General features: G+C 52.2%; 1 protein-coding gene across 1 annotated transcript; it reads left to right on the top strand.

Annotated features, from left to right (window-relative positions):
* Positions 1-5601: 5601 nt before the first annotated feature.
* On the top strand, positions 5602-18884 carry TLE6 (TLE family member 6, subcortical maternal complex member). Its single transcript, XM_077121211.1, has 17 exons — positions 5602-5723; positions 6280-6363; positions 7016-7101; positions 7538-7583; positions 8644-8685; positions 13943-14005; positions 14091-14421; positions 14512-14561; positions 14978-15041; positions 15144-15247; positions 15443-15480; positions 16096-16348; positions 16446-16696; positions 17405-17546; positions 17854-18004; positions 18308-18384; positions 18551-18884. The coding sequence occupies exons 2-17, from the start codon at positions 6289-6291 to the stop codon at positions 18653-18655; spliced, it is 1878 nt and encodes a 625-aa protein (XP_076977326.1). The 5' UTR covers positions 5602-5723; positions 6280-6288; the 3' UTR covers positions 18656-18884.
* Positions 18885-20980: the final 2096 nt, after the last annotated feature.

Genomic DNA, 20980 nt, shown 5'->3' with positions numbered 1-20980 from the left:
ACCACAAGTTCAACGTGCAACCAGCCATGGCAAACTGGTCCCAAGAGCGAGGTCTGTTTTCCCCCTTTCCCTGTCTTTCAACCTTATAAAAGGAATGAACTAGACTCCCAAAAATTACATCTGCAGCTTCTCTATGCTTCGGAGCCTAACTGTGAGAAAGCCCCACTGTCATTTCAATGACATCATTGGAATGAACAATTGGCCAACTGGGAGTTGACTGGCAAACTCTTAACATTCTGGTAGCACAGCTATCGCCACCTCAACAGCCTCCACTGGAAGCCAGAGAAAAATTCCTTGAGCAACAACATGGGGCCCTCCTGCCTGGGGTGGAAGCCACTGGCTGGATGAGCAAGTCTGTTAAGAAGCAGAGACAGCTGTCTGGTGTTGTAAATTGGGGTAGACCATGGGTGTGATGAGCTGCTGTGGTTTGACAGCCACAAGGCCCTATGAGGGTTGCCTAGCGTCCCCCCAAAACACATACCATGCTCCGTTTCCAAGCCCTGGGACCGTGCCTGAGACCTTATTTAGATTTGGAAACAGAGTCTTTGAAAGCAGGATTAGTCGAAATGAGGCCACGCGGGATTAGGATGGGCCCCAATCCAGTGGCCAGTGTCTTCGTAAAAAGAGGACATTTGGATCCTGAGACAGACAGACAGAGGGGAGCAGAGGCCGTGGGACAATGGGGGCAGATGTAAAAGTGCTGCAGCTGCAAACCAAAGAGACCAAGAATTGCCAGCCAAGACCAGAGGCTACAAGAGGCAAGGAAGTTTGCAGAGGGAGCTCAACCCTGCCAGCACCTTGAAGGCAGACTAAGAGCCTCCAGGGCTGCAAGACAATAGATTTCTGTTTTTTTTTTTTTTTCAGCCACCAAGTTTGTGGCATTGTGCTACGGCAGCCCTGGGAGACTCAGACAGAATCTGAGCTTTTCCGTACAACTGGGAGAGGGGGGCAGATGTAGGAGATTCAAGACCTGATTTCTGCCCCACCCCCACCCCATCAAAGGCCCTGTGGTCCCTTCTGCAGCATCCTGCCCAACCCCAGTGGGGACAGGTATCCAGAGGGCACGCAACGACCCCTGTGGGACGATGCCACCTGCAACCAAGGCCATCCGAGGAAAAGAATTACATAAAGCAATGTATGGCCATGGAAGCAAGTACTGTGCATTCCACTACCCATTAAGTAATCATTTGTTGGGCACTTACCCAACAAGACAAAAAGAACTGGGGAATGAGAAAACATCACGGAATGAGGCATCCAATTATGAACACACGAGTGATGAAGTGCTGGGGGTGGGAGAGGCCTCTCTGAGAAGAGATTTTTCAATTGCATTCTGGATGGCAGGATGTCTGCTGCGCTGTAGAGAGAAAGCAAGTTTCAAACATGGACAGCTATTCAGTGGTCCAACTTTGAGCCAGCGAAGTCACTTCCAGATTCCTGACCTTCAGAAAGCGTCTGAGATAATAAATGCATATTGTTTGAGCTCATTGAGCTTGGGGGCCATGTGTTATGCAGCGGTTAGCTAACTAATGCATCTGGGTTTCTTTAGAAAGGAGAGCTGGGTCCTGAAGCTCGAAAACCTATACCTGGAATGGATGTAACTTTCTCCAAACTTGGGCCCATGAGGAAGTCTCATCTAAGGCCATCAGATGGGGTGTTTGGTGGAGGAAACCAAATTGGATCTTGGTGTTATGGTGTGAGGCTTCTGAGCAACATTTTGGAGCAAGATGGCCTGGGTTCAAATCCTGACTTAGCCACTTAGTACCTGTGTGGTCCTGGGTAGGCCACTTAACCTCTCTGTGCTTCAGTTTCCTCTTCGTTAAAATGGGGCCATGACGGTCCATGGAGGAATTAAACAAGCTCCCATATTTCAAGGCCTTGGAGTAATGTCTGGCACCTAAGTCACATGTGCCCAAAATGTGACTGCCTTTGATTTTCAGTGATGAATTTAATTTCTCATTAAGCCTCCTTCCACCAGGAGGCAGAAGGCAAACCTCCAAGTCCAGGTAATCTCAATAAATTTGCTTTTCCTACAATAGGGAGAGAGTGGCTAATCTTGTCCCTTCCCCATTTGCAATCATTCTTTCCATAAAGTCTCTCCTTACCAAGTTCAGATTTTTTTTTCTTTTTTATTTGATACCTACTTCCTCCAGCCCAGGGAACCTTTTCCAGCCTCAGGCTCTGATCAGTCCTGTCTTCTCCTAACCTTGAGGCTTTCTGTATTTTATTTGTTGTGGTGGTTTTGGGAAAGCAAAAGTTCCAAAGCTTTTGGAATGTGAACGCCTTTTCTCTCAAAACTGTCATCCAGGCCCAGAGTTTCCAAGTAAACCTTAAAAACTCATAAGCCAGGAATAAAATCTTTGCTTCCTCCCTTCCTGTCTGCTGTGTCATCCTTCCTTGCTGGCCAGCCTGGAAAATCCAAGAAATCATCAAAGGAAGACCCAGGAGTGGAAAACACACCAAGTTAAGCTACCAAGATATGATCCCCAAAAAGAGACTTTTAAACAGTGGCAATTGAATGATTACTATAAAATCTGCGGATTTCTGCAGACACCCAGGATTTTTTTTCTTGCTTGCTTTTTTTTTTTTTTGAGATTCATTTTTTGCCACTTACCTGAGATCCATCTGTTGAAAAGGCTCTTCCTTTTCTCCGCCCCCCCTTTTTTTTTCCACATGAGCAGGCACCAGGAATCAAACCTGGGTCTCCAGCATGGCGGGTGAGAACTCTGCCACTGAGCCACTGTGGCCCGCCCTACTTTTTTTAAATGTAATTTTATTGAGATATATTCACATCCCCTATAATTGTACGATCAGTGGTTCACATGTTATGAATCTATATAATACATAAAAATAACCTCCAGGATAACCTGTTGACTCCATTTGAAATCTCTCAGCCACTGAGACTTTATTTGGTCTCATTTCTCTCTTCCCCCTTTTGGTCAAGAAGCCTTTCTCAATCCCATGATGTCAGGCCCCGGCTCATCCCAGGAGGCCTGTCCCACGTTGCCAGGGAGATGCATACCCCTGGGAGTCATGTCCCATGTAGGGAGGAGGGCAGTGAGTTCACCTGCCAAGTTGGATTACAGAGAGAAGCCACATCTGAGCAACAAAAGAGGTTCTCTGGGGGTGACTCTTAGGCATAATTATAGGTAGGCTGAGCTTTCCCATTGGAGGAATAAGTTTCATAAGAGCAAGCCCCAAGATCAAGATCAAGACTGGTCCATCAAATTGGCATCCCCAGTGATTGTGACTTCTCCACATGGGGCAGTTTAATATTTCCACCTTTCATTTTTGAGAACCTCAGATCAGGACCGTTCAGTGGAATTGGGGGGCTGAAAACATTTTTGGATGAAAATATCCAGTCTAGGAGTCTCCAGCCACACATGGCTACTGAGCCCTTGCAACTGACCAGTGCAACTGAGGAACTCAGAAGTTTTAATTTTATCTCATTTTAATTTAAGTAGACACATGCACCCAGTGGCTACCACTTGAGACAGTGCAGCTGTAGATAAACGGATGTGCTGGGGGAAGAGGCATAGAGGGAGGCAATTAGCAGTTGGTCCATAAATAAAATACACTTCAATGAAGGACGGGTTGAGGGATTGGGGGTGAAAGGCTTTCTGTATCTCCTACAAAACAGCTCTCACTTTCTCCTCCATACACCAGCCACAGAACCCACAATATTACATGTTTACATCATAACCTCCGGGTGCTAGAAGGGTGTGGTGAGTGAGGAGAAGGAACCAGGGGTGGTAGTGATGGCTCTGGATGAGAATCCCACCAGCATTACATTGATTTTGAACACAGGCCGGGTTTAGAGCCATCCTGTGAAACCACTGTGATGTATCACAAGGTCAGCTCCAATCCAAATCATACTGGAGAAAAATAAAGCAAAAAAAGGAGACTAAGGGGATTGGTTTTTTTTGTTTTTGTTTTTTTTAATAGGGATCCTCAGTGGAGGATTCACTGAGGAGGTGACCTCTGAGCACAGAGCTGTAGGAGGTGAGGGAGCAAGCCAGTGCAAAGGCCCTGGGGCAGAACTCTGGACAGACCAATTACCATCTGCAATAGGCATTTTAATATTGGCCCAAAACAGAACTCCTGAACCCCATAAATCCCACTCCTATACCCACAGGAGGCTTCCCTGAAACACACCCCTCTGTCCTCACCTCCTGTTATCATCCCTTCTGGAGTTTCTTTTTTGCCCCCATCCAGTCCAAACCGAAGTGGTCCAGTTATTCCCCACTTCAGAGCTTTAAAAAAAAAATTATTATGGTAACATCCACATATTTTCATTTTAACCCTTTCCAAGTATATGATGCATCTATGTTTATTACATTTGCAGTGTTGTTCTACCATCAACACTAGCCCTTACCAACTCTTTTCTATCCCCCTCAACCTCTGCACCTATTAGGCGTTCACTCCCCATTCCCCACACCTAACCCCGGACTCTACTTTCTATCCCTACTAATTTGCATCTTCTAGTTATTTCATGTAAGCAAAGCCATACAACATTTATCCTTTTGCATCTGGCTTCTTTCACTCAACATGAGGTCTTCAAATTTCAGCCACATATTAGCGGAGACTGGAAAGTCCTTCCTTTTTACTGCCGAATGATATTCCATCGCCTGCGTGGACCCCATTTTGTTTCCCCACTCATCTGTTGATGGACACTCGGGTGGCTCCCACCTTTTGGCTTTTGAGAAAAATATCGCTAGGAGCACAGCTATCTGTTCAAGTCCCAGCTTTCAACAGTTTGAGGGTATATATATATATATATATGCTGAGACTTGGGATTGCTGGCTCACATGGTAATTCTGTATTTTCTGAGAACGGCCAGGGCCAAACTGTGTACACAGCAGGCTGCATCCTTTCACGCTCCCAACAACGGCTGCAGGCTTTCTGCCCTGGCTTCTCCCTCTGCCTGGAACGCCCACAGCTCTTTCCCACCGTAGACTTCAACCTGGCCTGCCAGCCTGGAGACATCTGCTCTTCCGCTTTCTCCAAGGAAGGGCAGTTGGGAAAATTCACTGATAAAACGCCTAGCCCAGAGTTTGGCTCACAGGAAGCCGGGGATAAACCGGAGTTGTTAAATTCTCTCCTGAAAGGGGCTTGATCTCGAGGTGCTGAAAACCCCAAGCCCCTCATAAGCTAACCCCTGGCCGGACCAAGCAATCAGGGTTCTTACCAGATAATGCAACCTTAGGCCACCCAGCCCTTCCCCCAGTTTCACCCTCTGACCCCTAAACCCCAGCTCCCCACCCCCACCCCCCGCCCCTTTATAGCCCCACCGTTTGCCAGGATCCCAAACAGCCTGCGGCTCTGCACGCCACTCTTTCCCGCAGCGGGACAGCAAGGGTTAAGCGAAGGCTCGCGGCGCTATGAGTGACAGCCTGGCGGGCGACCGCGGCAAACCGACCAATCGGGCACGGCGGCCGCGGCCCACGTGGGCAATCGACCTCGCGATTGGCCAGCGCCTCCGGCGGTCGCCTGCGGATCCCGAGCCCACGTGCAGCTGCTGCTCATTCATTGACCAGTTTCACGGACCAGGTGGCGGCGGGGCGGGGCCCGGGCGGGGCCGGGGTGGGGCCGGGGCGGGCCGGGGCGGGGCCGGGTCAGGTCAAATGGCCCCCAGGGGGAGGAGAAGCTTTCTTTTGGCTTGAACTTGACCGACCCTTGCAGTGCCGTCCCTACAGCTCCTGCCCTGGGCCCCCACCCTTGGGGAGGTGAGTTGGTGGCCAAGTTTCCTGACTGGGGAGGAGGCTGGAAGGGCCTTGAAGGACACAGCGAAGTAAGGAAGGGGCTTGGGGCCTTATGAGTCATTAGAGGCGAGAGAGGTTGCTTTGCTCCTGCCTGTTAAGTTCCTCCCATCTCCGCTAGCTAACTCCTACTCATCCTTCAAAACCCACTTCCAAAGATCTTCCCTGCTTTGAAAAATTATCTCAAAACCGAGGTTTATTTGGTTCGTATTCTGGGCAGAGAGTCTGTGTGTCCTATCCCACATCATAGGGTGAGGCCCAGGGCCCAGTCCTTTTTGGGTCCCCACTGTTAATCAGGACAGCTGGAGGCACCAGAGAGCGTTTGATGAATGAATATAGGTTTTAGGAACGCTGTGAGGAAGCTGGAGGTCAGGGGAGGGGTTGGGGGTACAGGACTGTGTCCTGGAGAGAGACAATGGTGTGTGGGGCAGGAGGCCTTGGGACACGATGGGGGTTGCTTCTCCCCCTGGAACTGCTGGGATTTCTGCTCTCAGGGGACTTGCCATCTCCTTTTTCCTTTCAGAGTCTGAAGATGACCTCTCAGAGCCCACCCAACTCCCAGGGGCACTCTGATGGGGTCGTGAACGTCAAGACAGCGGGAACCTTGGTGAGGAAGACGTGGTTTGGCATCAGCAGGGGGGACAAGCATGGGAGCTGCGGGGGGGGGGTGTCTCAGAAGTTAGGGAACTAGGGGGATAAGGCCTCATTCATTTCTGCTGCTCCCGATCTGTGAATCCACCTGTGAGATGGGCTAATGCTAGCCATGCCTCCCAGCTGGTAGTGTTCACCCATCACTGGCACCTGGAGTCCCAGGTGTCAAGACACTTTCTTTTTTAATTAAATTGACTTCTGATGACACAGGTGATAAAACACAGGACTACATCATCCAAGTTCATATTTTACAAGCAGAAGCCTCCCTCCTCCAGCCCTTCCGAGAACCCACTTTTTCTAGCAGTTTAGGGCAGAGGTGCTCAAACTTTTCTGCAAAAGGCTGGATGATAGATAGTTTAGACTTTGTGGGCCAGGGGGAAAAATTAAAGCTATTCTGCTGGTACTTAAATACCGAGAGAGAAAGCCAATTAACTTCAGGTTTTAGAAGGACCTTCCTTATCTCTACGGGGGTGGGTCAAAATCCCAGGGGACTTCAGGGTAGCGCTAAGGAGGCATCAGATGAGATGCTGATGAGACCTGAAAGTCTGAGCGCCTGAAAATCTTCTTCAGTTCTACTGACTTTTTTTTTTTTTTTTTTTTTAATCCAGGCTGAAACTCAGTCTTCTAGTTCCAAGGACCCTCAGGAGCTGACAGCTTTGGACAAACTGGAAGAATTCAAGTTACATTTCTCCAGGTGAGGGCGATTTGAGGCAGCCCTGCATCCCACCAAAAGGGGAAAGGATCCTTCCTGGTCCCTATCCTTGGGGCCCTTATGGGTGACCCAGAAGCCTCTGGGTCAGTAAAGGAGGTAGGGGTGGGGGGGTGGGGATCTGGGGGACCAGAATGGAGCAGATGGCAAAAGGAAAACTCAGTAATACTGATTCTGGCTTTTATTTAAAATTTTAATATTGCATTCAGCACGAAATGGGTAACCTTACATTTGACACTGTTGGAAAATATTGCATTAAAATCTTATTTTCTTGATCACTGAGCTTTTGGGTGCCACCGTAAATTTGGCTCTTGGAGTGAATATTTGCCCTGCAGTTGGGGTTGAGTTGAGGGGCCGGGGGGCTCATACTCTGGGGCCTCCTGAGCTGCTGCTTCTAGTCAGTCTTTCTTCCCCCACTCAGGTTTTCCCCCAAATTGATGGCACAGGTGGAGAACATTTACTGCTTGGTGAGCCAGACCCGGCAATCCCTCAGAGCAGGTGATGTAAGGGGAGGGGGGAATGGTGCAGGTACCTGGGCTCCCAACAGGGGGCTGCTGCAGCCCCTGGGCCCTGAAGGGCTGACCTCTTTAGCTTCAGGAATCCTGTTCAGGGACTACTTCCACCTTGACTTATTTTTTGCTTACTGTGGGCAAGCGAGTAATGGAGCCCGCTTCTCTGGGTGAGTTTTTCCCTTTACTGACTTTGCAGTGAAAACTAGAAATTCCATATTGAAAGTGAGTGATGGTTCAGACCAGGTTGGATGTTCAGGGATACGGCAGATGTTTGGAGCACTGCTCTTCGAGAATCTACCCGCTAATGCAGGGCAGTCTTCTAGAACTTTCCACCACGATGGGAATGTTCCATGGTTACAGAGTTCAAATTGGTACCTGCAATCCATTTGAAATGTGGTGATACAACTAAGGATCTGAATTCTTAACTTGATTTAATTTAAATAGTTTCCCTTGCTAGTGGCTCCTTCGATGGACAGCACAACTCTAGGTGTAGGGGAGACAGACAAGGTAATAGAGAAACCAGTTTCACAAACAGGTAACAGGGGCGAAAGGAAAGATTTTCTTGAGCTAAGGTAGCAGGAAGGGTTTATCAGAAGAGGTGTTAATCAGGATGAGACATGGAGGATAAGAGTCGGCCACCCCTAGAAAAAACAGGGAATAGTGTATCTGGCAGAGGGACTAGCCAGTGCAGAGGCCCTGAGGCAACACAGAGCCTGGTGTGTTGGAAGAACAGTGAAGAGGCTCTGTGACTAGAGTGAAGGGAGTGAGCGCGAGGAAAGGAGGATGGAGAGTGGACTGGGCAAAGGGAGAATGTTGACCTTCAGTTCCTGTTGAGAATGAAGTCCAGTGGGCTCCCTGATTAACTCGGGGTATAACAGGTAAGAGTAGGGACCAGAGAGGCAGAGTGATTTGTCCAGGGTCACACAGCTGGGGAGAAGCACATGTGCTGCTGACACCCCAGACTCTTACTCACCTCCATTGACCACTTTCTGGCCTGATCCCCATCCTGCCACAGCTTCAGAAGATCCAAGACGACCTTCAGGAACATAGCAAGCAGGTAAGTTGAGTGTGCTGGAGCTTGGGGTTATGGCTTCCCCACCTTGAAAGGGAGAGAGTGATGGGGCAGGGTGCGCAGAGCCTGGTGGGCTATGGGATGGACTTGAGCTTTTATCCCAAGAGAGGTGGGAGCCATGGAAGGTTGTAGGCAGAGGAGGGACAGGCCCAGTCTTAGTTGCTCACAGGTGCCCTCTGGCTGCCTCAGGGAGAACAGACTATGGGAGGTGAGGGCGGGAGCTGGAGAACCAAGGTAGAGGCAACTTCAGGTCTAGGTGGTCAATGGTGGGGGCTGGACCAGGTGGAGGCAGAGAGAGGGGATGAGTGAATGGACTCTCATGAAAAGATAACATTTAAACAGAGCTATAGGGAGGGAGAGAGCAAGCCTTGCAAAGCTTTGGCCAAAGAGTGTTTCAGGCAGAGGGCATAGTCAGTGTAAAGGCCCTGAGGCAACATTTAAACAGAGCTGTAGGGAGGGTGGGAGGGAGCAAGCCTTGCAAAGCTCTGGCAAAAGAGTGTTTCAGGCAGAGGGCATAGTCAGTGCAAAGGCCCTGAGGCAGGACCAGGCTTGGTGGGTTGAAGGAGCAGTGAGGAGGCCCACGGGGCTGGGGCTTGGAGGGAGGGAGAGGGAAAGGGAGGAGTGGCAGGCAGGGAGGGGACGGGGCAGGGCATGCAAGGGGCTGGGGGTGCCATATGGGCTTTTCCCCAAGTGAGGTGGGAGCATGGAGGGTTGTGGGTAGAGGAGGGATGGGCCCTGGCTTGCACCTCCCTGCCCACCCCCCCCATATTAGTGGACTTCCCACACCTTGTGAGTGCAGCTCCCATTCTCACTCTGAGCCTCTTCCAAGGAGACAGGCTGGGTCAGGCCTTTTTGGCCTGCTTCCCGCAGTTCCTGCCTGCCTCGGAGGAGGTCCAGGGGCCTGAAGCTCTTTGCAGGTCAGTTGTTCTGGACATGAAGGGCCTGTGCTGTGCCAGGCACTGAGCTGTGTTCCTCCCGTGGTTCTGCGCATTTTCAAGGCCCTGTATCACGTGTGGGGTGGGGGCAGGCCTGGATGCGGGGGTGGGGGGTGCCTAAAGCCCTGCCTCCCAGCCCCTGGGATGCCTTGCTGGAGTTGAAGCACGTCTTCTACCCCTGCCTGTCCCCCTGCCACCTGGCCCCTTTCTCCTGGGTGTTGCTGAGACTTTCTGCTCATGCCAGATGTGGCTGGCAGGAGGCCAAGGCCATGTCTGCAACTTAGCAGTGCCTGGGGTGGGCAGCTCAGGGAACAGGGGGAGACAGCTCCAGGGCGAGGCGGGGGGTGGGGGGGAGGCAGGAAGCAGCCAGAACAGTTATTCATTCAACAGATATTTATCCATACCTCCTTGCCAAGTACTGTTCTAGGCATCAGGGAAACAGAGAGAACATGGACAAATCCCTGCCCTTGGGGTGCAAGGAACCTGATAAACGTGGAAGCATGTTAGGTGGTAGTAAGGGCTGAATGTCTGGGGAGGTGGAATAGAGCAGCCCCAAAAGGAGGCAAAGGAACCAGGGTGGGAGTAGATTGTGATTTCCTGATTTCTGGTGGCTGGGAAAGGCTTGGTGAGAAGATAATCCTTGAGCCAACATTTGAAGTAGTTTAGAAAGGGAGCTATGGGGATGTCTTGGGGATGGGGGAATGTGAGGGAGGATTGTTCCAGGTAGGGCGCAGAGCCTGTGCAAAGGTCCTGAGGCAGGACCCAGCCTGGCTTGTTGGAGGAACAATGCAGAGGCCTGTGTAGCTGGAACTGTGAGTGAGGGGTGGGGGAAAGCAAGAAGAGGCAAGGGCAGGGAAGGGGATGGGGCAGGTTCTGCAGGAAGGACAAGGACTTTTACCCCGAGAGAGGTGGGAGCCAGGGAGGGCCGTGGACAGAGGCAAGGGACCAGCCCTGACTCAGGGGCTCATGGGTACCCTCTGGCTGCTGTGGGGAGGATAGGTGGTGGGGTAGAGGGGAGGCAGGGGGCAGGAATCTGCACACCATTCTGCAAGGACAGTCCGGGCATGGGATGCTGGCTGTTCAGATCTCAGAGATGGCATCAGGTTGTGGGCATGTGCTGGAGAAGGACCTGGCAGCATTTGCTGAGAATCAGGATGGAGAGAGAGAGAGAGAGAGGGAGAGGGGGTCCCCCTGGGCTGCTTGACCCAGGAGGCATCAACGAGCAGTTCCTACTGCAGGAGGCCCCCCACCCCCCAGCAGCTGAGCCCAGCATCTGGTCCCCAACAGACCATCTGCCCCACCCCACCCCCCTCTCCTTCCCGCTGCTCCCTGTTTTCCAGCCGCCTCCTCCCGGTGCCTTTTAAAATCTCAAACAGCAGCAGCCCCCCCTGCTCCCAGACCCCCCCTGCTCCCGGAGGAGGGCCTGCTAGCTGGCAGGAGGGAGCCGTGCTCTTCATGCTGAGCGCATTAAAGTGCCGGTAAATTGCGCATTAACGAGCCGGGGTGAATTGGAGAGGGCTCCCCAGGGTCTCGTGCAGCAAGGCTGGCTCACTGGGGAATCCATCACCGGAGGCCCCAGGAGACTCGCAGCCTGGAGCTCTGTGGGCTCTGATGGAGGAGGGGTGTTTCCCACATCTCAGGCCCCACATTACAAGCCCTGCCTCCGCCATCCCTTTTACCTCCAACTGGCTGCGGAAGGAAGGAGGAAGCTGTGAGCATAGACAGATAGCCCCCTTGGTTTGGCCCTGTTTTTCCCTGACTTTTCCAAAGTCACTGTTTTGTCTGGGCCTCGATTTCCTTATTTACAAAATGGGAATCCCAGTAGAGCCCGGGCGAGTGGAGGTCACGGCAGCTGGTTCCGTGGTAAGGGCCCAACAGCTGGGGGCTGCTGCCTTCCTTTTGCAGTTATTTTCCTTTGTGAATGCGAACATTCTCCTGGGTTTCTAGAGTTGGCCTTGGGCTGCAATTCTGGGGAGCTTGTTGGCATCTGCCGGTGGGGGAGATTGTACGTAATTCCAACAGGCCTGCCTCTTAAGCCGTGGGCCAGAGACAGAATCCATTCTGTCCAATTTGGTAGCCATCGGCTACATGTGGCTATTTAAATTTAAATTAGTGTTAGATAAAATCAAAGGCCATGTTCCTAAGTGGCATCCGCTGCATTTCAAGGGCTCCAGTAGCTTCTTGGAGCTAGGAGTTACCATATTGGACAGCACAGCTCTAGAACATTCTGTCCTTCCTATATTTAGTTCACCACTGGACTAAACATAGCTGCATACATGCACGCTCCCGTATAGTACCATATCATGCCAAGACAGTAAGTCTCCTCTGAGGCTCATTCCTGCTCCATCTTGGGTGGACTGGCTGGAAGGTTTTGTTTCCTTCTTTTGTCTTTGTCCTCAGCACATCGCTGAGCATGTTTTAGAAACAACAGCTCTTGTGGCTAGAGCCATCCTCAAAGCTAGCTGGGGTTGTGGTTAAACCCCATTTTTCCTATAAGGAAACTGACTCGAGAGAACTCCCTTGCCCAAGGTTACTGTTTGCTCAAATGTTGGGGTTTTTTCTAGTTACTCAATGAATCTCACCACCTGCTATGGCAGGCATTGTTCTGCAGCTTGAATAGAGCAGGTAAATAAATCCCAGCCTTCCAGCTGCTTAGGGTTAGTGAGGTGTTGGCCAGTGGAATTTTTTCTGACAGACACATTCTTTCTGCAACATCCTTGTGGCCTCTGAGTGCTTGAAATGGTGCCAGGGCAACGGAGGAATTGAATTTCTGATTTTTTTTTTTAAGCTTTAAATAGACACCTGTGGCTGGACAGTATGGTCTAGTGGAGGGAGGGGTTATAAATTAATGAAGTATAAGTGTCAGATAAGTGCTAGGGAGAAAAAGCATAAGTAGTAAGTGCTAGAGGAATTAAATAGCACTGGGAAAGGCTTTGCTGAGCTGGCGATGTTTGAGTAAAGTCCTCTAAGAAGTGAAGGAAAGAGCCAGGTAGAGGGGAGAATGTTCCAGAGAGGGAGTGTGGACTCAGGGCTCTGGTGTGGTATCCTGCCTGGTGTAGTTTCATGTTAAAGGAAGAGGAGGTGGTGAGTCTAGCTGAGGCTAAATGAATGAGAGTAGAAGGTGACAGGGATAGGGTAAGGTAGAGGGACCTGCCCTCACAAGGGTGAGACCATCAATTGCATGAGTGAATATGAAATCAGGACTGACAGCTGCCATAGAGCCCAGGTACCTAGTGTGAGAGGGCCCAAAATGGAAATGGTCTGGGTAGTGATATTTGAGAGGCGATCTAAAGGCAAAAAGGAATTGTTATAGGATGGAGGGGGTGGGGGGAGCAGGGGAGGCTGCTCCAGGCAGCAGAAGCAGTACATGCAAAGGCACTGTGGTAAGAAGCAGCATATTCCTCTAAGCGGTCAATGTGGAATTTAGGAAAAGGAAATTCAGAGATTTAATTGCTGAGTACCTTCCATGGAGGTAGATTCATGCTGGCCAATACTGTGGTTGCTGGTGACATGGGACTATTGAGCTCTTGGAAGGGGGCTAGTCCAAATTGAGATGTGCAGTGTTGTAAACTACACACCCACTTTAGAAAATTCAGTGGCTAAAGAATGAAAGACGGTTCAATCTTTTTAAATGGGTGGTATATTGAAATGTCATTTTAGATATATTGCACTAACATCACCAGTTTCATTTTAACATGGCTACTAGAACAATTTCATTACATATGTGGCTCCAATTGTACTTTTGTTGGACAGTGCTGATCTAGATTTTATTCTGAGTTTGGGAAACTATTTTTTACTTAAACTTTGAATTGGTGGTCATCACACAGCTCAATCTTAAATATAAAAATACTATAAGGCAACCCTCCCACTGGGTCCCGCACTTTTGCCATCCTCTTTCTCCAGCAGGGGACCATTATCTCCTTAGCATTCCAGAGTATATTTAAGTACAATGAAATGTCTCCCCCCACATTTTTATATATTCACACAGCTTTGCTTCTTGAGTGGCATTCAGGTTTCAGTTTTGAAGTGCATCTTCTTGGCTTTGGGCCCGGATCTGATTCTAATTGGTATCTGGCCACCAGGAGTAGATTTTGTTACCAGCTGTCTGTGGCTGATTTCTGCATGTTGAGTGCTTCAGGCCAGGTTTTATCCTGAAGACTTTGTGTTCTCACTTGTCTGCCCAGAAATGTTCAATACACAGTATATCCCCATTTCACAGATGGGGAAACTGGGTTTCAGAGAGAGCTTTAATAGCTCAGGACTTCAATTGGATAACATTTAACCATTAAGCTGCTTGTCTCCTGTAGGCGAAAGACTTCTTACAGCTTATAGAAACCTGGGGCCAACCCCTGGACTTGCAGTCTACCGAGGTAGGTTTCTGGGTCCTAGAAGATGGGGGAGCAGGCTTGGGGAGGTGGGCATTTTTTGGTGGGTCTCATGCCCCTATATTGGTAGCTTCAGGTAAGTCAAGTCCCATCTGATGAACAAGCCAGCCAGGAACCCAGGAAACCAGCCAGCTCTGAGCCTTCCCAGCAGGCAGAGGTCCAGACCCCACAGCCACCCAGCCTCCAGAGGCCAGACTTCGCGGACGTGACGGGCACGAGGTCATCCGTCTGGTCCCGGAAGCCTTCTCAAGTGGACACCGTTGCATTCCAGCAGCCCCACACCCGGCTGCTCTGGGACTCCGAGCGGTCCCAGTTTTGGCAGGATCTTCTAACAAGACGACTATGGCAGATTTATTCTGGTACCTACGATGAGGCGACGGCGGTACAGCCAAAACACAGAGGTGAATCTCCCTTTAGGGTGTGGGATGGGGAGGCTCCAGGCTGGGTCCGTGGAGCACGGGTTAAACCCTTCTGTTGTACTGTCTCTCCAGCATTCTCCTCCCTTCCTGTTGTCGCAGCAACAGAACAGGCCTCAAGCTTGGTAAGTAAAGATGCATTGTCTGTACCCGAAGGGATGAGTTTGAGGACTGGGTTGTTACCTGGTTGGATATTCTGGTTTTAATCTAATTTGTCCACCTGCTCCATCCTTGCCCTTCCACCTTTCCTCAATGCTTGTCCATGTCTACCTCATGGATCCTTTTGAGTCCCCTCCTAGAGCCTTCCCTCTTACCGAAGGAGGACTCAAACAAGCCAGCCAGGCTTGTTTGATGAGTATATTAAAACAAGTTAGTATCTGCAGTTGGCACTCCCAGGGCCGAATGGGACTGTACCCTAGCCACTCCACCTGGACAAGAAAAAGACGTTTCTGGCAGTCAGTGAGTCCCGCACACACTCCTTGGCATAAGGCTCTGATCGGGTCAGTTGGTCTAACCAAAATCTTCTGTTTTCTCTGAACAGCAAGATCAGGTGGTTCCAACATCACCCGACTTATCAGCAAAAACGGGTACCAGAGATGCTTTAGGTAATCCTATGGGAAGGGGCTGATTTTGGGAACAGGATAGGGGTGGGGGGAGCCTCCCCTTAGCAGCCTGGTACATGCTGCTTTCCGCTCTTGTCTGCTCAGTTCCCAGCCTGCCTACCTCCTCCTCCAGTTCTCCTGAGAGTTCCAGAGAAGGGAGCATAAGTCTGGACTTGGCCACAGAAGGGGTGCCCTCCCACGTGGTCCAGGTGAGACCCTGGTCTGAGCTGGCCTCTTCCTGTTCTCCTGGCTTAGGACATCCTCATCCAACTCCGTCCACATCTGTACCTGGGATACCTGCCCGTAAAGACTGTGCCCTCCTGTCTCTGGGCAAGGGGCAGGTGGGAGGGTGCCAGTTGAGGCAGCTTCTCTGGGGTCACCTGGGATTCTCCTTCCACTTGCAGGAGCCTGTGGAAACAGTCTGTAAACTTTTGAAGCAGATGTAAGTATCTGGACATCCCCTCGCTCTTTGCCTGGAGAGAGGGTAACAGGGAATCTCAGCCATCTCTGGCCTGGCCTGTCTTTCCCGTTTCCCCATCACCACTATTCAGTTCTCATCATACTGAGCTGAGGAATCTGGGCAGAGCAGTATGTTATGTTCACAGTAATATCACTGCCCGAGCCACACATACCTAGTTCTGGGTTCAGTGAGTTTGGGGAAGGAATTCCATGGTGGTGGTGGTGCTGGTGGTGGTGATGGGGTCAGTGTTGGAGCTGGATGCAGATAGTCCCAACCTTGTGATCTAAGGTTGGGAGAGAAGGCCTCCTGGAGGGATGAGCATAACGGTTAGGACTTTGAAGGATGAGTAGGAGTTTGCTGGAGAGAGCAAAGCATTCCAGGCAGAAGGCAAAGGTGTGTGGTTATAACAGAAGGAGACTATAGATGAAACCTTAATGATGGTGTAGTGTAATGGGGAAACAAGGCCTAAGAAGAAAAGTATGTTTGACAAAGGACGAAACCCCCTTGGGGTTCAGATACTACGTGCCTGGCCCCCTGCCCTCCACTGGACAGAAGGGGCTAGCTGGCAAGCCAGTAACTCCAAGCCTCCCCTCCCAGATCCTGGGACCCTGAGGACTTTGAGGATACTTGGAAGAGGCCAGGGTCCTTTCCCTGGCAATCCAAGAAGTTGGCCATCCCATACAAACTGGAGAAGATGCGGATGCTGAAACACGGGGAGCCTGTGCTTTCCATGGCTGTCAGCAGCTTCACGCGGCACGTGTTTACCTGCAGCAGGGGCGGTGTCAAGGTGTGGAGCCTAACCGGCCAGGTGGCCAAGGACAGGTTCCCGGAGAGTTACCTGCCTGTCCAGGTGAGGGGCATGATGGGCTACTAGGGGTGGGGGGGTGGGGGGATGCTCCTGGGAGCCTGCAGGGGTGGAGCCTCACCTCTGCCCCTGCCCACCCCAGACCCCCGGCGCCTGCCTGCGGACCTGCCTGCTGTCCCCGGACAGCACCACCCTGCTCACTGGTGGCAGCAACCTGGCCGGCGTGAGCGTGTGGGACCTGTCTGCTTCCTGGCTTCACGTGAAAACCGAGCTGCCCTGCCAGGGTCTCACCTGCCAGGCCCTGGCCACCAGCCCCAGCGACAACTTGGTTTTCGCGGGCTTCAGCAATGGCACCGTCAGGATTTGGGACCTGCGGACCCAGAATTTAGTCAGGTGGGACCCAGGGTGGAAGTGGGGTCCCACTCTCTACTTCAGGCATCCGTCACCAAGGTGCTCCCTGAACGCCTTCAGGCAGGACCCCCCAACCCCAACCAGGGGATCCCCAACTTCCTGGCAGTCATGTTCAAGAAAACGTTCAGCTTTGTCTCCTTTCAGCTGAGTTGAAATCTTGTGTGCCTCAGTTTCCCCCTCTGTCAACCGGGTATGTTAGAACCAAACCCACCCGAGTCTTCAGAGGGCCGACTCATTTTAAAGACCGTAAAACCATGTTAGCTGTTCTTCCTAAAAACACATAAGTTAACAATAATTACAATATGCCCCCCACCCACTCACCCACCACTTCATCCCCTTATCCTGCTTGAAAGCAGTTCCTGCAGAACCCTTCCGAGGCTGGGATAGATGGAGGGTGAAAAGCCCTAGCTGAAACCTGGCTGAGGTCGCTGGAGGTTTCTGATGGGACCCCATTGGACAGATGGGGCTGCTAGAAGTTAGGGGTGGCGGGACTGGAATTCTGCAGACATGGGGCTGGGACCCTCTTTTGTCCCTTCGCTGCCAGTTATGACAAAAGCTCTGCGCAGGCGGGGTTTTCTTGGGGCAGTGCCTTAAATGCAGTAGATGGAAGGGGGCGGCGGCTGGTGGTAGCTGGTGGTGGCCCCTCCCCCACTCCTCCCTCTCCCCCCTCCCCCACCCCCTCCTTTCCAGACAGCTCCCGGGTCACCTCAATGGGAGCAGAAGTGTGGTCGTCCGAGGCCACCACATCTGGACAGGGGGGCTGGATGCCTGCCTGCGATGCTGGGACCTGAAGATGGTCAGGGAGCCTCTGGAGGTCCCATTTGAGTCTCAGGTGCGGGGGTGGGGGTGGGGAGGCTGGAATGGGGCTTGCTTGGGTTGGACAGCAACAAAGAAGGAGGGGAGCCAGCACCTCGGGGTGGCAGATAACCCGTAGCATAGAAGCCGAGCTTCTTCCGGTGCTGATAGCCTCGTGCAGGCCCAGTAAGGTAGGGGAGACCATGTGCCCATGTACCAGTGGGGAAACTGAGGCACAGAGAAGCAGCTAGGAAGTGATTTGGCGCTGGAACCCCAGAGCCCCCTGTCCTTGCTCTCGCCTGCCTCCTGAATCAGACGATTCCCGGCCCCTACCCCACCTCCAGATTATGTGCCTGGCCCCCAGCCCCAGAGAGGACTGGGTGCTGCTTGGCCTGGCCAACGGGCAGCAGTGGCTGCAGCACTCCAGCCAGAGCCAGAGGCAGAAGGTGGGATGTGACCGCAGTGTCATCCTTGGTCTGAAGTTCTCCCCCTATGGTGAGTGGCTGGGCCAGGGTGGAGGTGGGTGGTGTCCTTATAGCCTGGGGATTTCCCCACCTCCCCCCACCCCCACCCCGAGTCTCTGCCCACCCTCCTGCCCTTTGTTGGCAGAAACCACAGCCAGGGGATGGAGGGGGGAGGCAGCTGCCCCTGACTCTGGGGCGTGGGCAGAGCTGGGGTGGCAAGTCCCCACGTCCTGCGCCCTGTTTCTCAGAGCCTGGCCCCTGCTGCTAGCTAGCCCCGCGCCCCACCTCCACCCCATGCATCATGCCCAAGAGCCCCTCTGGTTTCCTTCTCCAGGCCAGTGGTGGGTGAGCGTGGGGCTGGATGCCCTGATTGGTGTCTATGGCATGCCATCCGGCAGACAGGTGTTCCAGGTACTGCGGGGGGGGAGGGGTGAAGGGGGGTGGGCAGCGAGCAGCTCCTGTGGGCACATGGGGGATCTGAGCCCAAGAGGACCCCAAAACGACTGCACTTAAATAGAGTGCTGCATCCCACGTTTGGTGTATGAACCCCCCTTCTATCCCCCCTGCCCCACCCCAGGTTCCCGAGACCGCTTCCATCACCTGCTGCGACGTGGCCTCCAACAATCGCCTGGTCGTCACGGGGTCCATGGAGGGCGCCTGTGTGTACCAGATCACGTACTGAGGGGCCTGCCGCCCCTTCCCTGCACTGCAGCCACTGAGTCGCATGTGTGTGTGTTTGTGTATGTGTGCGTGCACACACATGTGCGTTCCCCAATAACGGGTGATGGGGGGGGTCAGGGCGGAGGATTGTTTTGTTCTGTTCTGTTCTAATGGAATTGCCAGCTTCTGGCCGGTGGCTTGCAGGCTCCACTCTGTGCCGTGTGTCTAATAAAGCAACTGGGAAAAGCAGAGCTGGCCTGGATCTGGGTCCCGCTTTCTGGAGAGGGGGAGAGAGGGTCCCTGCCCATCCTACCCATCTTGCCTGTCCTGCCCATTTCCTTGAAATGTTGTAGGATTCCATCCAGTACGCGGCTCTGAGCTTCTTGGCAGCCCCGGTTCTCCTCCTTTGAGAATCTTAGCAAAGGCGCTCTTGGCCTCGGGGGAGCTGGATATTTTGCAGCTTAAACGAGGGGTTCAAGCCCCCCACCTCCCCAGACCTTCCCCTGAACTATTCCACCTTCGCTCCATGCTTCCAGGGGCACAGGGCTCCAGCCTTCCCAAGGCAATGCTTTCCCTTAGATCAGTGCTTCTTGGGCAGAGGGGGTCCTGCCCCCCAGGCGACACTTGATGACGTCTGGAGACACTTCTGGTTGTCACAACTGGGGGATGCTCCTGGCCTCTCCTGGCCTGGGATGCTGCTGGACACCCTACGGCTCACAGGATGCCTCCACTGCACAGGCTGACCCTGCCCGAAGCATCACGCGGGCTGCAGTGGGAAACTCTGCCTCCCACCACCTGCTTTCTGCTCAGTTCCCTTTGCAGAGGCTCAGAACTCCCCCGCCGTGCCTGGGGGCTCCTCACTGCCTTCTCTGTTGTCAGTCCGGGGAGGCCCCTCAGTCTTCCCAGATGGGGGAGGGTCTAATTCCAGCCTCACCCAGCCCTCCCACCCTGTTCCATGGCTGCCTGTGGTCTTTGCTTTAAAGCAAAGCATGTTTGCAGCATCCCCAAGTAAACTTGCCCCTCGTTCCGCAGTCTGGGTCTTGTGAACCTTTGTTCTTTTGGGTCACGAGGTTTGGGAAGGTGGGTACCTCTGAAGGAGACTGTTCTTGCATATTTGGGGTGTTTCCTTAGTATTTGCTGTCCATCCCTGGGGGATGGTTACATGCTCCCATCCCTTTATCAGGCTTGGCTGCGTCCCTGGTTTATGACTCAGCGTGTTCTTTCCTTTATCCTTGAGAGCAGCATCTCCATGGAATGGGACTGCCCCTTGGACCTGGGAACAGGAGTGAAGATGTTGGAAATGAAGTCATTGCAAAATGACAGACCGATAGTGCAAACCAGAAATAAGCTTTTGTTAGCCATTGGGATTGCGGGGGCTGTTTGTTACTGCCCCATAACCTACGGTATACTGACTAATACATTTCCCCTGCCACTTGCTTATACCTACTTGCTGGAGAAGTGCTATAAAGTCAGCAGGTAAATTGAGTCTGTGCTTCCTCAAAAGCAGGGACCACCCCCATCCAGCCTCAACTTGACTGAATGAGACTTCTGCCATTTTCACCCCAACCTGGTTCCTAAGTCCAGGCTTCCCCATCTCACTCGATGTCACATTATCCACCCAAATTCCAAGATGGAAAACTGAGAATCAACCACGTCTCCTCTCTCCAGTTCCATGTCCCCAAATTCCCAGCACATCCTGGTCATTCCACCTTCAACATTTCTTACCTTTACATCTCTGACCAAGGCCAGGAAGTCTCCACTTGCCCCTCGAACCTCTTTCTGCCAGCTCTGAGCTTTGGGAGGGAGGCCGGTAGCAAACAACACTTTGGTGCCAAAGTTGGGTTGAGTTTGGCCAGTGGGAGAAGGGGGTGGGTGACCAAGATATGGGGGTGTTTATTTTTTCTCTCTGTGCATCATCAATGGGCTTCCTGTACAACAGGGCTCTTACCTGGGGGGAGCCAGCCCCCTCCCCACACTGGGCAAGATTAGGAGCTTTGGGTAGGGGAATGCCCCTGGCACCTCGAGATGGAGGCCAGGGCTTCTGCTCAACAGCCTACAATGCACGGAACGGCCCACACAACAGCACAATCTAGTCCTGATGCAACATGCTGAGGTTGACAGGCTAAACGATGACAACAGCTTCCATCGCTTGGCATCTCTTTTACCCTCTCAACTGGGCTCTATAAACACCATTCGCTCACCCTGTCCCTTCCAGCCTAGGAAAGGTCCAAGGTAGGTAGCATCCGTAGGTCAAGTTGTTTCCTAAACTCTGCCCACATCTCCATAGAGCATCTTTAGAAACCCCTCCAGCAGGGACCCTACTGTCTCTTTCTGGAATTGTTCCCAA

Source organism: Tamandua tetradactyla, chromosome 11 (assembly GCF_023851605.1).
Source record: "Tamandua tetradactyla isolate mTamTet1 chromosome 11, mTamTet1.pri, whole genome shotgun sequence".
Classification (NCBI taxonomy): Eukaryota; Metazoa; Chordata; class Mammalia; order Pilosa; family Myrmecophagidae; genus Tamandua; species Tamandua tetradactyla.
The sequence above is the reverse complement of the archived record's forward strand: the minus strand, read 5'-3'. Positions and strand labels throughout refer to the sequence as shown.